Below are 12,155 nucleotides of genomic sequence, written 5' to 3'. Positions count from 1 at the left end.
CATCTCTTCCTTCAGTTGGACGAATCGCTGCTTCAACTCCACTCGTTATGGCAGCAGCTTGGCATATTCCTTCAGCAGGGTCCCATGTCGTTATGCAGACATAGGTTCAAGCTGCTAAAAGTCCTCTACTGTGAAATTAATGGTTAGATAGCTTTCGGGCGGAATTGAACCGATCCGTTTGGATCATGCTCATTCCACATTGAACTGTTGTACATGGAGGACCGCCAGAATTAAAACAACAGGAGTAGATAGATATAAATGCATAAACAAATTATACATGGATATATCGATATTTCTTAATAAATTCTGATAGAACTGAAGACGAAAAGTAGAAGCAAGCACTATAAGCGAGCAATCCTTTCCTGCTTCAACATAGATTAAAGAATATTGAATCAATTGCTTCAATCTCCCACTAATATATACATATATTTTCCTTTGGTAACACTGGACAATTGAATTTATGACGTCAGTTGTTGCGACCGATTGGCACAAATGACGGAACTATTGTTATCGACTACATTCAAGAGTCAATTGTTGTATATATTCGAGCTACGACTTTTAGGCAATTTTCACATATTTCTTCAAAGTTGGCAGCGCAGCAGACATTTAATCAAAGAAAATATTGCGGCGCAAGCGAAAATTTGCAAGAAAGTTCAAAAATGGACCAAGAGACGCTAATGAACGCCGTTAATCCGCTGATTTCCAAGTGCCAGATCGCCAGTTCCACGGGCATTTTGGGTAAGTTTGTGCAAAAGCCACCACAGGCACACGAGCACGAATACGCACACGCACACGCACATGCGTGCGTACATAAATTTGCATTAGAAAAATACACCGGAATCGACCTTAATTCTTGACTTGCAAGCTGCAACACAAGGGAACCTTTTCATATGTGCAGCTCCATTGTGTGGCAAACCAGGGCTCCTGCCCCTACTGCCCAAAGTCCGCGTGCGCATGCGCAACGTTTTGTGGAAGTAAGTGCCACTTTCAGCCGCTGTCAAGGCACTATTTTGTGAATTTTCGTACAATTTTCTTGGAATTCTATTCGTGTAGTGGTGCAAAACATATGAAACGCGTCACCCCTTCGGCAAATTGGCGAGTAAAACATGCATAGCTCTATTGAATATATAAAAAAGGATACCTGTATTTGAATCGCACTTTCCTTCTTGCAGATCTCAACGATAGCCAACTGACTGAAATTCCTGATGAGGTCTTTAACTTTATGTCCAATGCTGGGACTGAGATTAAGCACTGTGATCTTAGCGGCAATTTAATGGAAGAGATACAACCAAAATTGGCCCTCGATTTCAAATTCATAACAAGTAAGACATAATCAGCATTACCTTATACATATAGCTGCATGCGTACATATTGTTTATCTAATCGTTTCAGATCTCAATATAGCACATAATTTACTTGCGACACTTCCAAAGGAGATTGGCAATCTGCGAGCCTTGGAAAGCCTCGATATATCGTGTAATTATCTGTTTGAATTACCCGATGTAGTTTTCAAGTTGCCGCATTTGATATATTTGTATGCTCAGGACAACTTCATTACGGGTAAGTTCATGTGAGAGGAGTTCTCAGAGCCGAACATCTTAATCAATTCGACATCCTGACATCCTGACATCCTGACATCCCGACATCCCATGCAGAAATCGATGTAGAAAAGCCAATCGAGAGCGATAACTTGGCTCTGGTTGACTTACGTTACAATACTCTAGAGCCTGAGTTTCTTCGTAAACTGATGAATACACCAACCACATTCCGTTTGGTACTCAACGACGCTGATATGACAGAAAACGACTTTGATGATGATGATGATCAGGATGATGATGATGGTTTCATTAAAAATTAAGCATCTTTAAACACCCACACTCAAGACTGTTCCTTGTTCTCCAAGGAAGCAATGCACAAAACAAAACAAAAAACAAAAAGAACCAACAAATCTATAAGATCGATCTCAAGCCAAACACTGAAGAAATTGTATATTTATGTTACGATTTTGATATGAAACAACTTATGTGTTGCGCCAAAATCTTGTTTAAAAATCTAAGATCTCTTATTAGTGATACAGAAAAAATAATGGATGGAGAAGAGAAGAGAAATATACTCAGCTCATACTTTCAGCTGATGAGAAATTAGACCAAAGTTGAAGTTTTATATCATTTGATACGTTTCTTAAACTTTGCTACTTGTTTGTTTTTATGCTCTTTGCAAGGTTAGGTATTTATGTAATATTTTAATTTTGCAGTGGCAGTTCCCAACAAAACAAGCTGCTAATCATGAAAATTGTCCAATAAATGATAAAGGTACGTACTTTTCGGTATATTCCGGAGCGGACACGCTGCAGAGCAAGCCTCCAGTTGCAGTTGGAAGTACATAACTTACATAACTTGAGTAAGAACCTACTGATCCTGAATCCAGATTGGACTTGACTATTTATTTGCTAGGGCCCTGGCCTCTCCGAAAGAGTAGAAATGCTTTTCTGCCTCCCAACCTACCTGAGCCCAGCCCACTACTGAGTGGGAGCAAATACAGTGGAAGCCAGATAAAGGAAATGGAATTGAAGTACGCTAAAGAGTAGTTAATTATTGGTATTTTTGCCAAATGTTTGCTATTTAGAGGGCTCACCGTATAGCGTATAGCTGATTCGCTGTACACCATGACGAGCTGGGCGAGTGCATTGCCTGTTTCTCGTTGCTTTGGGTCTGTCGTGTACTACGTGGTGCTCTCCCATCCGAAAAGAGCTGTGCTGACGCTAACTCTCAGTTTGTCTAATGGACAACAAACACCAGAGAGACAATGATGAGAGGTAGAGGTAGAAGTGGGCAGGCAGCGCAATTAAATCCAAGCAACGCAACAGGTTTTGGCAATACACGACGGTACACGACGAGAGATACTTTGGGCCAGAGATACAACGATACCGATCGTGGCTCGCTCTCCGAGCTGGGCTTTCGTCTGTGGCTCGTTGTAGATTTCGTTGGTTTCGTGGGCTTTCGGTGGGTCGAGGGCCAGCTCCGTATAGCAGAGATATGGCGTATCTCTTTTTCTGATCGGAAAATATCCTTGATCCTTGGATAGGGACTTCGACAAACCCAGTCATACATATTTCGATTTCTTCGCTATTTACGGTCCGATCTAGGCAGGCGATGGCTTCGTGCGATCGGAAGAAAGTCCTTATTTTGATGAAGTCCCTATAAAGAACCAAGGAACAAGGATATTTTCTCCAGTCATATTTTTCCTGGTTTCTCCGTTATATCTGGTCATTCTATAGGTTCCTTTAATTGGACAAATATCCTTGATCCTTTGGTAAGGACTCAAACAATACCAGCCAGTCAAATTTCTCCGATTCTTTGCAAGGACATTGAATGATATGAATAATAAAAAAAACAAGTGGAAAGCAGTTGTATCAATCTTAAACCTAATAACAACGAGTGTAGTCTAGTAGCCCGCGCAGCCGCTCCCTTGGTTGCCATAGTCAAAGTCCTTGTTGTCGGTGTCCAGGTCGAAGTATGGCTTGTAAGGCGCCGGTCTGTCTCGAATACTCCTCATTAATGGATAGGACTCCGTATGGCGGGGGAAATCGGATGCGGCTCGGTTTGTGGCAAAGCGTAGGCTACATAAGCCCTCTGTGAAGGAATATATATTTTAAAATGTATCCATAATTATATACTGATTCACTTACGCGTCTCGAAGCTGATTCCCACCGTTTGGTTCGGCGGCGTATGAATTGCGGGCTGCTGACATTATTTCCCGTGGGCGTGTACCAACAATTCCGCCGGCGATCACAGGTCCCTGCTGCAGCAGACGGGCCGCCACATCGGCGACTCAGCGACATAGCAGCGGCATCATGGCTATGGCCCGCAGCAGGACAAACAGGAGTGTTTGCCACATTCCAGCCAGCAGGACATCCCTTTTACCTTCCGAGAGGACGAGGAGCTACGACGGAATCCCCAACGGAGGAGAAAACAGCGTGGGACGCACGGAGGAGGGCCATGGCAGTGGCCACAGGGAGGGTGATGAAGCGCCGTTAGCCGAACATAATTATTAACACTTTTTTCTGAAAATATTCATCTGTTTTCGTTTTCTTCAAGTTAAAAACAGTTTTTTTCTTTTTGAAAAGTTGGCAGCTCTGGACATAACAATTGACCTGACACAATATGGTCACACTGGCACTACCCGGGAAATTCAAATTTGTATGGAGCAGTGTTTTTTTCTCCCATCTCTTCCTTCAGTTGGACGAATCGCTGCTTCAACTCCACTCGTTATGGCAGCAGCTTGGCATATTCCTTCAGCAGGGTCCCATGTCGTTATGCAGACATAGGTTCAAGCTGCTAAAAGTCCTCTACTGTGAAATTAATGGTTAGATAGCTTTCGGGCGGAATTGAACCGATCCGTTTGGATCATGCTCATTCCACATTGAACTGTTGTACATGGAGGACCGCCAGAATTAAAACAACAGGAGTAGATAGATATAAATGCATAAACAAATTATACATGGATATATCGATATTTCTTAATAAATTCTGATAGAACTGAAGACGAAAAGTAGAAGCAAGCACTATAAGCGAGCAATCCTTTCCTGCTTCAACATAGATTAAAGAATATTGAATCAATTGCTTCAATCTCCCACTAATATATACATATATTTTCTTTGGTAACACTTGACAATTGAATTTATGACGTCAGTTGTTGCGACCGATTGGCACAAATGACGGAACTATTGTTATCGACTACATTCAAGAGTCAATTGTTGTATATATTCGAGCTACGACTTTTAGGCAATTTTCACATATTTCTTCAAAGTTGGCAGCGCAGCAGACATTTAATCAAAGAAAATATTGCGGCGCAAGCGAAAATTTGCAAGAAAGTTCAAAAATGGACCAAGAGACGCTAATGAACGCCGTTAATCCGCTGATTTCCAAGTGCCAGATCGCCAGTTCCACGGGCATTTTGGGTAAGTTTGTGCAAAAGCCACCACAGGCACACGAGCACGAATACGCACACGCACACGCACATGCGTGCGTACATAAATTTGCATTAGAAAAATACACCGGAATCGACCTTAATTCTTGACTTGCAAGCTGCAACACAAGGGAACCTTTTCATATGTGCAGCTCCATTGTGTGGCCCACCAGGGCTCCTGCCCCTACTGCCCAAAGTCCGCGTGCGCATGCGCAACGTTTTGTGGAAGTAAGTGCCACTTTCAGCCGCTGTCAAGGCACTATTTTGTGCATTTTCGTACAATTTTCTTGGAATTCTATTCGTGTAGTGGTGCAAAACATATGAAACGCGTCACCCCTTCGGCAAATTGGCGAGTAAAACATGCATAGCTCTATTGAATATATAAAAAAGGATACCTGTATTTGAATCGCACTTTCCTTCTTGCAGATCTCAACGATAGCCAACTGACTGAAATTCCTGATGAGGTCTTTAACTTTATGTCCAATGCTGGGACTGAGATTAAGCACTGTGATCTTAGCGGCAATTTAATGGAAGAGATACAACCAAAATTGGCCCTCGATTTCAAATTCATAACAAGTAAGACATAATCAGCATTACCTTATACATATAGCTGCATGCGTACATATTGTTTATCTAATCGTTTCAGATCTCAATATAGCACATAATTTACTTGCGACACTTCCAAAGGAGATTGGCAATCTGCGAGCCTTGGAAAGTCTCAATATATCGTGTAATTATCTGTTTGAATTGCCCGATGTAGTTTTCAAGTTGCCGCATTTGATATATTTGTATGCTCAGGACAACTTCATTACGGGTAAGTTCATGTGAGAGGAGTTCTCAGAGCCGAACATCTTAATCAATTCGACATCCTGACATCCTGACATCCTGACATCCTGACATCCTGACATCCCGACATCCCATGCAGAAATCGATGTAGAAAAGCCAATCGAGAGCGATAACTTGGCTCTGGTTGACTTACGTTACAATACTCTAGAGCCTGAGTTTCTTCGTAAACTGATGAATACACCAACCACATTCCGTTTGGTACTCAACGACGCTGATATGACAGAAAACGACTTTGATGATGATGATGATCAGGATGATGATGATGGTTTCATTAAAAATTAAGCATCTTTAAACACCCACACTCAAGACTGTTCCTTGTTCTCCAAGGAAGCAATGCACAAAACAAAACAAAAAACAAAAAGAACCAACAAATCTATAAGATCGATCTCAAGCCAAACACTGAAGAAATTGTATATTTATGTTACGATTTTGATATGAAACAACTTATGTGTTGCGCCAAAATCTTGTTTAAAAATCTAAGATCTCTTATTAGTGATACAGAAAAAATAATGGATGGAGAAGAGAAGAGAAATATACTCAGCTCATACTTTCAGCTGATGAGAAATTAGACCAAAGTTGAAGTTTTATATCATTTGATACGTTTCTTAAACTTTGCTACTTGTTTGTTTTTATGCTCTTTGCAAGGTTAGGTATTTATGTAATATTTTAATTTTGCAGTGGCAGTTCCCAACAAAACAAGCTGCTAATCATGAAAATTGTCCAATAAATGATAAAGGTACGTACTTTTCGGTATATTCCGGAGCGGACACGCTGCAGAGCAAGCCTCCAGTTGCAGTTGGAAGTACATAACTTACATAACTTGAGTAAGAACCTACTGATCCTGAATCCAGATTGGACTTGACTATTTATTTGCTAGGGCCCTGGCCACTCCGAAAGAGTAGAAATGCTTTTCTGCCTCCCAACCTACCTGAGCCCAGCCCACTACTGAGTGGGAGCAAATACAGTGGAAGCCAGATAAAGGAAATGGAATTGAAGTACGCTAAAGAGTAGTTCATTATTGGTATTTTTGCCAAATGTTTGCTATTTAGAGGGCTCATCGTATAGCCAATGATTCGCTGTACACCATGACGAGCTGGGCGAGTGCATTGCCTGTTTCTCGTTGCTTTGGGTCTGTCGTGTACTACGTGGTGCTCTCCCATCCGAAAAGAGCTGTGCTGACGCTAACTCTCAGTTTGTCTAATGGACAACAAACACCAGAGAGACAATGATGAGAGGTAGAGGTAGAAGTGGGCAGGCAGCGCAATTAAATCCAAGCAACGCAACAGGTTTTGGCAATACACGACGGTACACGACGAGAGATACTTTGGGCCAGAGATACAACGATACCGATCGTGGCTCGCTCTCCGAGCTGGGCTTTCGTCTGTGGCTCGTTGTAGATTTCGTTGGTTTCGTGGGCTTTCGGTGGGTCGAGGGCCAGCTCCGTATAGCAGAGATATGGCGTATCTCTTTTTCTGATCGGAAAATATCCTTGATCCTTGGATAGGGACTTCGACAAACCCAGTCATACATATTTCGATTTCTTCGCTATTTACGGTCCGATCTAGGCAGGCGATGGCTTCGTGCGATCGGAAGAAAGTCCTTATTTTGATGAAGTCCCTATCAAGAACCAAGGAACAAGGATATTTTCTCCAGTCATATTTTTCCTGGTTTCTCCGTTATATCTGGTCATTCTATAGGTTCCTTTAATTGGAAAAATATCCTTGATCCTTTGGTAAGGACTCAAACAATACCAGCCAGTCAAATTTCTCCGATTCTTTGCAAGGACATTGAATGATATGAATAATAAAAAAAACAAGTGGAAAGCAGTTGTATCAATCTTAAACCTAATAACAACGAGTGTAGTCTAGTAGCCCGCGCAGCCGCTCCCTTGGTTGCCATAGTCAAAGTCCTTGTTGTCGGTGTCCAGGTCGAAGTATGGCTTGTAAGGCGCCGGTCTGTCTCGAATACTCCTCATTAATGGATAGGACTCCGTATGGCGGGGGAAATCGGATGCCGCTACGTTTGTGGCAAAGCGTAGGCTACATAAGCCCTCTGTGAAGGAATATATATTTTAAAATGTATCCATAATTATATACTGATTCACTTACGCGTCTCGAAGCTGATTCCCACCGTTTGGTTCGGCGGCGTATGAATTGCGGGCTGCTGACATTATTTCCCGTGGGCGTGTACCAACAATTCCGCCGGCGATCACAGGTCCCTGCTGCAGCAGACGGGCCGCCACATCGGCGACTCAGCGACATAGCAGCGGCATTATGGCTATGGCCCGCAGCAGGACAAACAGGAGTGTTTGCCACATTCCAGCCAGCAGGACATCCCTTTTACCTTCCGAGAGGACGAGGAGCTACGACGGAATCCCCAACGGAGGAGAAAACAGCGTGGGACGCACGGAGGAGGGCCATGGCAGTGGCCACAGGGAGGGTGATGAAGCGCCGTTAGCCGAACATAATTATTAACACTTTTTTCTGAAAATATTCATCTGTTTTCGTTTTCTTCAAGTTAAAAACAGTTTTTTTCTTTTTGAAAAGTTGGCAGCTCTGGACATAACAATTGACCTGACACAATATGGTCACACTGGCACTACCCGGGAAATTCAAATTTGTATGGAGCATTGTTTTTTTCTCCCATCTCTTCCTTCAGTTGGACGAATCGCTGCTTCAACTCCACTCGTTATGGCAGCAGCTTGGCATATTCCTTCAGCAGGGTCCCATGTCGTTATGCAGACATAGGTTCAAGCTGCTAAAAGTCCTCTACTGTGAAATTAATGGTTAGATAGCTTTCGGGCGGAATTGAACCGATCCGTTTGGATCATGCTCATTCCACATTGAACTGTTGTACATGGAGGACCGCCAGAATTAAAACAACAGGAGTAGATAGATATAAATGCATAAACAAATTATACATGGATATATCGATATTTCTTAATAAATTCTGATAGAACTGAAGACGAAAAGTAGAAGCAAGCACTATAAGCGAGCAATCCTTTCCTGCTTCAACATAGATTAAAGAATATTGAATCAATTGCTTCAATCTCCCACTAATATATACATATATTTTCCTTTGGTAACACTTGACAATTGAATTTATGACGTCAGTTGTTGCGACCGATTGGCACAAATGACGGAACTATTGTTATCGACTACATTCAAGAGTCAATTGTTGTATATATTCGAGCTACGACTTTTAGGCAATTTTCACATATTTCTTCAAAGTTGGCAGCGCAGCAGACATTTAATCAAAGAAAATATTGCGGCGCAAGCGAAAATTTGCAAGAAAGTTCAAAAATGGACCAAGAGACGCTAATGAACGCCGTTAATCCGCTGATTTCCAAGTGCCAGATCGCCAGTTCCACGGGCATTTTGGGTAAGTTTGTGCAAAAGCCACCACAGGCACACGAGCACGAATACGCACACGCACACGCACATGCGTGCGTACATAAATTTGCATTAGAAAAATACACCGGAATCGACCTTAATTCTTGACTTGCAAGCTGCAACACAAGGGAACCTTTTCATATGTGCAGCTCCATTGTGTGGCCCACCAGGGCTCCTGCCCCTACTGCCCAAAGTCCGCGTGCGCATGCGCAACGTTTTGTGGAAGTAAGTGCCACTTTCAGCCGCTGTCAAGGCACTATTTTGTGCATTTTCGTACAATTTTCTTGGAATTCTATTCGTGTAGTGGTGCAAAACATATGAAACGCGTCACCCCTTCGGCAAATTGGCGAGTAAAACATGCATAGCTCTATTGAATATATAAAAAAGGATACCTGTATTTGAATCGCACTTTCCTTCTTGCAGATCTCAACGATAGCCAACTGACTGAAATTCCTGATGAGGTCTTTAACTTTATGTCCAATGCTGGGACTGAGATTAAGCACTGTGATCTTAGCGGCAATTTAATGGAAGAGATACAACCAAAATTGGCCCTCGATTTCAAATTCATAACAAGTAAGACATAATCAGCATTACCTTATACATATAGCTGCATGCGTACATATTGTTTATCTAATCGTTTCAGATCTCAATATAGCACATAATTTACTTGCGACACTTCCAAAGGAGATTGGCAATCTGCGAGCCTTGGAAAGTCTCAATATATCGTGTAATTATCTGTTTGAATTGCCCGATGTAGTTTTCAAGTTGCCGCATTTGATATATTTGTATGCTCAGGACAACTTCATTACGGGTAAGTTCATGTGAGAGGAGTTCTCAGAGCCGAACATCTTAATCAATTCGACATCCTGACATCCTGACATCCTGACATCCTGACATCCCGACATCCCATGCAGAAATCGATGTAGAAAAGCCAATCGAGAGCGATAACTTGGCTCTGGTTGACTTACGTTACAATACTCTAGAGCCTGAGTTTCTTCGTAAACTGATGAATACACCAACCACATTCCGTTTGGTACTCAACGACGCTGATATGACAGAAAACGACTTTGATGATGATGATGATCAGGATGATGATGATGGTTTCATTAAAAATTAAGCATCTTTAAACACCCACACTCAAGACTGTTCCTTGTTCTCCAAGGAAGCAATGCACAAAACAAAACAAAAAGAACCAACAAATCTATAAGATCGATCTCAAGCCAAACACTGAAGAAATTGTATATTTATGTTACGATTTTGATATGAAACAACTTATGTGTTGCGCCAAAATCTTGTTTAAAAATCTAAGATCTCTTATTAGTGATACAGAAAAAATAATGGATGGAGAAGAGAAGAGAAATATACTCAGCTCATACTTTCAGCTGATGAGAAATTAGACCAAAGTTGAAGTTTTATATCATTTGATACGTTTCTTAAACTTTGCTACTTGTTTGTTTTTATGCTCTTTGCAAGGTTAGGTATTTATGTAATATTTTAATTTTGCAGTGGCAGTTCCCAACAAAACAAGCTGCTAATCATGAAAATTGTCCAATAAATGATAAAGGTACGTACTTTTCGGTATATTCCGGAGCGGACACGCTGCAGAGCAAGCCTCCAGTTGCAGTTGGAAGTACATAACTTACATAACTTGAGTAAGAACCTACTGATCCTGAATCCAGATTGGACTTGACTATTTATTTGCTAGGGCCCTGGCCTCTCCGAAAGAGTAGAAATGCTTTTCTGCCTCCCAACCTACCTGAGCCCAGCCCACTACTGAGTGGGAGCAAATACAGTGGAAGCCAGATAAAGGAAATGGAATTGAAGTACGCTAAAGAGTAGTTAATTATTGGTATTTTTGCCAAATGTTTGCTATTTAGAGGGCTCACCGTATAGCGTATAGCTGATTCGCTGTACACCATGACGAGCTGGGCGAGTGCATTGCCTGTTTCTCGTTGCTTTGGGTCTGTCGTGTACTACGTGGTGCTCTCCCATCCGAAAAGAGCTGTGCTGACGCTAACTCTCAGTTTGTCTAATGGACAACAAACACCAGAGAGACAATGATGAGAGGTAGAGGTAGAAGTGGGCAGGCAGCGCAATTAAATCCAAGCAACGCAACAGGTTTTGGCAATACACGACGGTACACGACGAGAGATACTTTGGGCCAGAGATACAACGATACCGATCGTGGCTCGCTCTCCGAGCTGGGCTTTCGTCTGTGGCTCGTTGTAGATTTCGTTGGTTTCGTGGGCTTTCGGTGGGTCGAGGGCCAGCTCCGTATAGCAGAGATATGGCGTATCTCTTTTTCTGATCGGAAAATATCCTTGATCCTTGGATAGGGACTTCGACAAACCCAGTCATACATATTTCGATTTCTTCGCTATTTACGGTCCGATCTAGGCAGGCGATGGCTTCGTGCGATCGGAAGAAAGTCCTTATTTTGATGAAGTCCCTATAAAGAACCAAGGAACAAGGATATTTTCTCCAGTCATATTTTTCCTGGTTTCTCCGTTATATCTGGTCATTCTATAGGTTCCTTTAATTGGACAAATATCCTTGATCCTTTGGTAAGGACTCAAACAATACCAGCCAGTCAAATTTCTCCGATTCTTTGCAAGGACATTGAATGATATGAATAATAAAAAAAACAAGTGGAAAGCAGTTGTATCAATCTTAAACCTAATAACAACGAGTGTAGTCTAGTAGCCCGCGCAGCCGCTCCCTTGGTTGCCATAGTCAAAGTCCTTGTTGTCGGTGTCCAGGTCGAAGTATGGCTTGTAAGGCGCCGGTCTGTCTCGAATACTCCTCATTAATGGATAGGACTCCGTATGGCGGGGGAAATCGGATGCGGCTCGGTTTGTGGCAAAGCGTAGGCTACATAAGCCCTCTGTGAAGGAATATATATTTTAAAATGTATCCATAATTATATACTGATTCACTTACGCGTCTCGA

At 42.2% G+C, this 12,155-nt stretch overlaps 3 protein-coding genes and 1 long non-coding RNA gene across 7 annotated transcripts; 3 read left to right on the top strand and 1 right to left on the bottom strand.

The window, feature by feature from the left end:
- The first annotated feature begins 507 nt into the window (after positions 1–507).
- LOC117184903 (leucine-rich repeat-containing protein 69-like) lies at positions 508–2,146 on the top strand. Of its 2 annotated transcripts, none has more exons than XM_033384043.1 (4): positions 508–738; positions 1,173–1,322; positions 1,405–1,560; positions 1,656–2,146. In XM_033384043.1, the coding sequence occupies exons 1-4, from the start codon at positions 660–662 to the stop codon at positions 1,856–1,858; spliced, it is 588 nt and encodes a 195-aa protein (XP_033239934.1). In that variant the 5' UTR covers positions 508–659; the 3' UTR covers positions 1,859–2,146. The 2 variants fall into 2 exon arrangements, with proteins under 2 accessions (XP_033239934.1, XP_033239933.1); XM_033384042.1 differs by having other exon boundaries at positions 511–738; positions 1,393–1,560.
- Positions 2,147–4,729: 2,583 nt separating this feature from the next.
- LOC117184879 (leucine-rich repeat-containing protein 69-like) lies at positions 4,730–6,384 on the top strand. 2 transcript variants are annotated; one of them, XM_033383974.1, is made up of 4 exons: positions 4,730–4,960; positions 5,395–5,544; positions 5,627–5,782; positions 5,894–6,384. In XM_033383974.1, the coding sequence occupies exons 1-4, from the start codon at positions 4,882–4,884 to the stop codon at positions 6,094–6,096; spliced, it is 588 nt and encodes a 195-aa protein (XP_033239865.1). In that variant the 5' UTR covers positions 4,730–4,881; the 3' UTR covers positions 6,097–6,384. The 2 variants fall into 2 exon arrangements, with proteins under 2 accessions (XP_033239865.1, XP_033239864.1); XM_033383973.1 differs by having other exon boundaries at positions 4,733–4,960; positions 5,615–5,782.
- Positions 6,385–7,589: 1,205 nt separating this feature from the next.
- Positions 7,590–8,410, bottom strand: LOC117184896 (uncharacterized). The gene is made up of 2 exons (XR_004470362.1): positions 7,923–8,410; positions 7,590–7,866 (listed from the first exon to the last, which is right to left on the bottom strand). It is a non-coding gene; the product is annotated as an uncharacterized lncRNA (long non-coding RNA).
- A 552-nt stretch (positions 8,411–8,962) lies between these two features.
- LOC6901696 (leucine-rich repeat-containing protein 69-like) lies at positions 8,963–10,602 on the top strand. Of its 2 annotated transcripts, none has more exons than XM_015186558.2 (4): positions 8,963–9,195; positions 9,630–9,779; positions 9,862–10,017; positions 10,121–10,602. In XM_015186558.2, exons 1-4 carry the CDS (start codon positions 9,117–9,119, stop codon positions 10,321–10,323), a joined length of 588 nt encoding a protein of 195 aa, XP_015042044.2. In that variant the 5' UTR covers positions 8,963–9,116; the 3' UTR covers positions 10,324–10,602. The 2 variants fall into 2 exon arrangements, with proteins under 2 accessions (XP_015042044.2, XP_002134366.2); XM_002134330.3 differs by having other exon boundaries at positions 8,967–9,195; positions 9,850–10,017.
- The last annotated feature ends 1,553 nt before the right edge of the window (positions 10,603–12,155 follow it).

The sequence above is a fragment of the Drosophila pseudoobscura genome, chromosome X (genome assembly GCF_009870125.1).
Source record: "Drosophila pseudoobscura strain MV-25-SWS-2005 chromosome X, UCI_Dpse_MV25, whole genome shotgun sequence".
Classification (NCBI taxonomy): domain Eukaryota; kingdom Metazoa; phylum Arthropoda; class Insecta; order Diptera; family Drosophilidae; genus Drosophila; species Drosophila pseudoobscura.
The sequence above is the reverse complement of the archived record's forward strand: the minus strand, read 5'-3'. Positions and strand labels throughout refer to the sequence as shown.

What these genes read in the sequence shown, in the direction of transcription:
- LOC6901696 (XM_002134330.3), top strand. Translation starts at nt 9,117, where the DNA reads ATGGACCAAGAGACGCTAATGAACGCCGTTAATCCGCTGATTTCCAAG. An exon ending in CAGTTCCACGGGCATTTTGG is followed by an intron (nt 9,196 to 9,629) that starts GTAAGTTTGTGC and finishes TCCTTCTTGCAG; the next exon opens with ATCTCAACGATAGCCAACTG. An exon ending in TCAGGACAACTTCATTACGG is followed by an intron (nt 10,018 to 10,120) that starts GTAAGTTCATGT and finishes CATCCCATGCAG; the next exon opens with AAATCGATGTAGAAAAGCCA.
- LOC117184903 (XM_033384042.1), top strand. Translation starts at nt 660, where the DNA reads ATGGACCAAGAGACGCTAATGAACGCCGTTAATCCGCTGATTTCCAAG. An exon ending in CGATTTCAAATTCATAACAA is followed by an intron (nt 1,323 to 1,392) that starts GTAAGACATAAT and finishes TAATCGTTTCAG; the next exon opens with ATCTCAATATAGCACATAAT. An exon ending in TCAGGACAACTTCATTACGG is followed by an intron (nt 1,561 to 1,655) that starts GTAAGTTCATGT and finishes CATCCCATGCAG; the next exon opens with AAATCGATGTAGAAAAGCCA.
- LOC117184879 (XM_033383973.1), top strand. Translation starts at nt 4,882, where the DNA reads ATGGACCAAGAGACGCTAATGAACGCCGTTAATCCGCTGATTTCCAAG. An exon ending in CGATTTCAAATTCATAACAA is followed by an intron (nt 5,545 to 5,614) that starts GTAAGACATAAT and finishes TAATCGTTTCAG; the next exon opens with ATCTCAATATAGCACATAAT. An exon ending in TCAGGACAACTTCATTACGG is followed by an intron (nt 5,783 to 5,893) that starts GTAAGTTCATGT and finishes CATCCCATGCAG; the next exon opens with AAATCGATGTAGAAAAGCCA.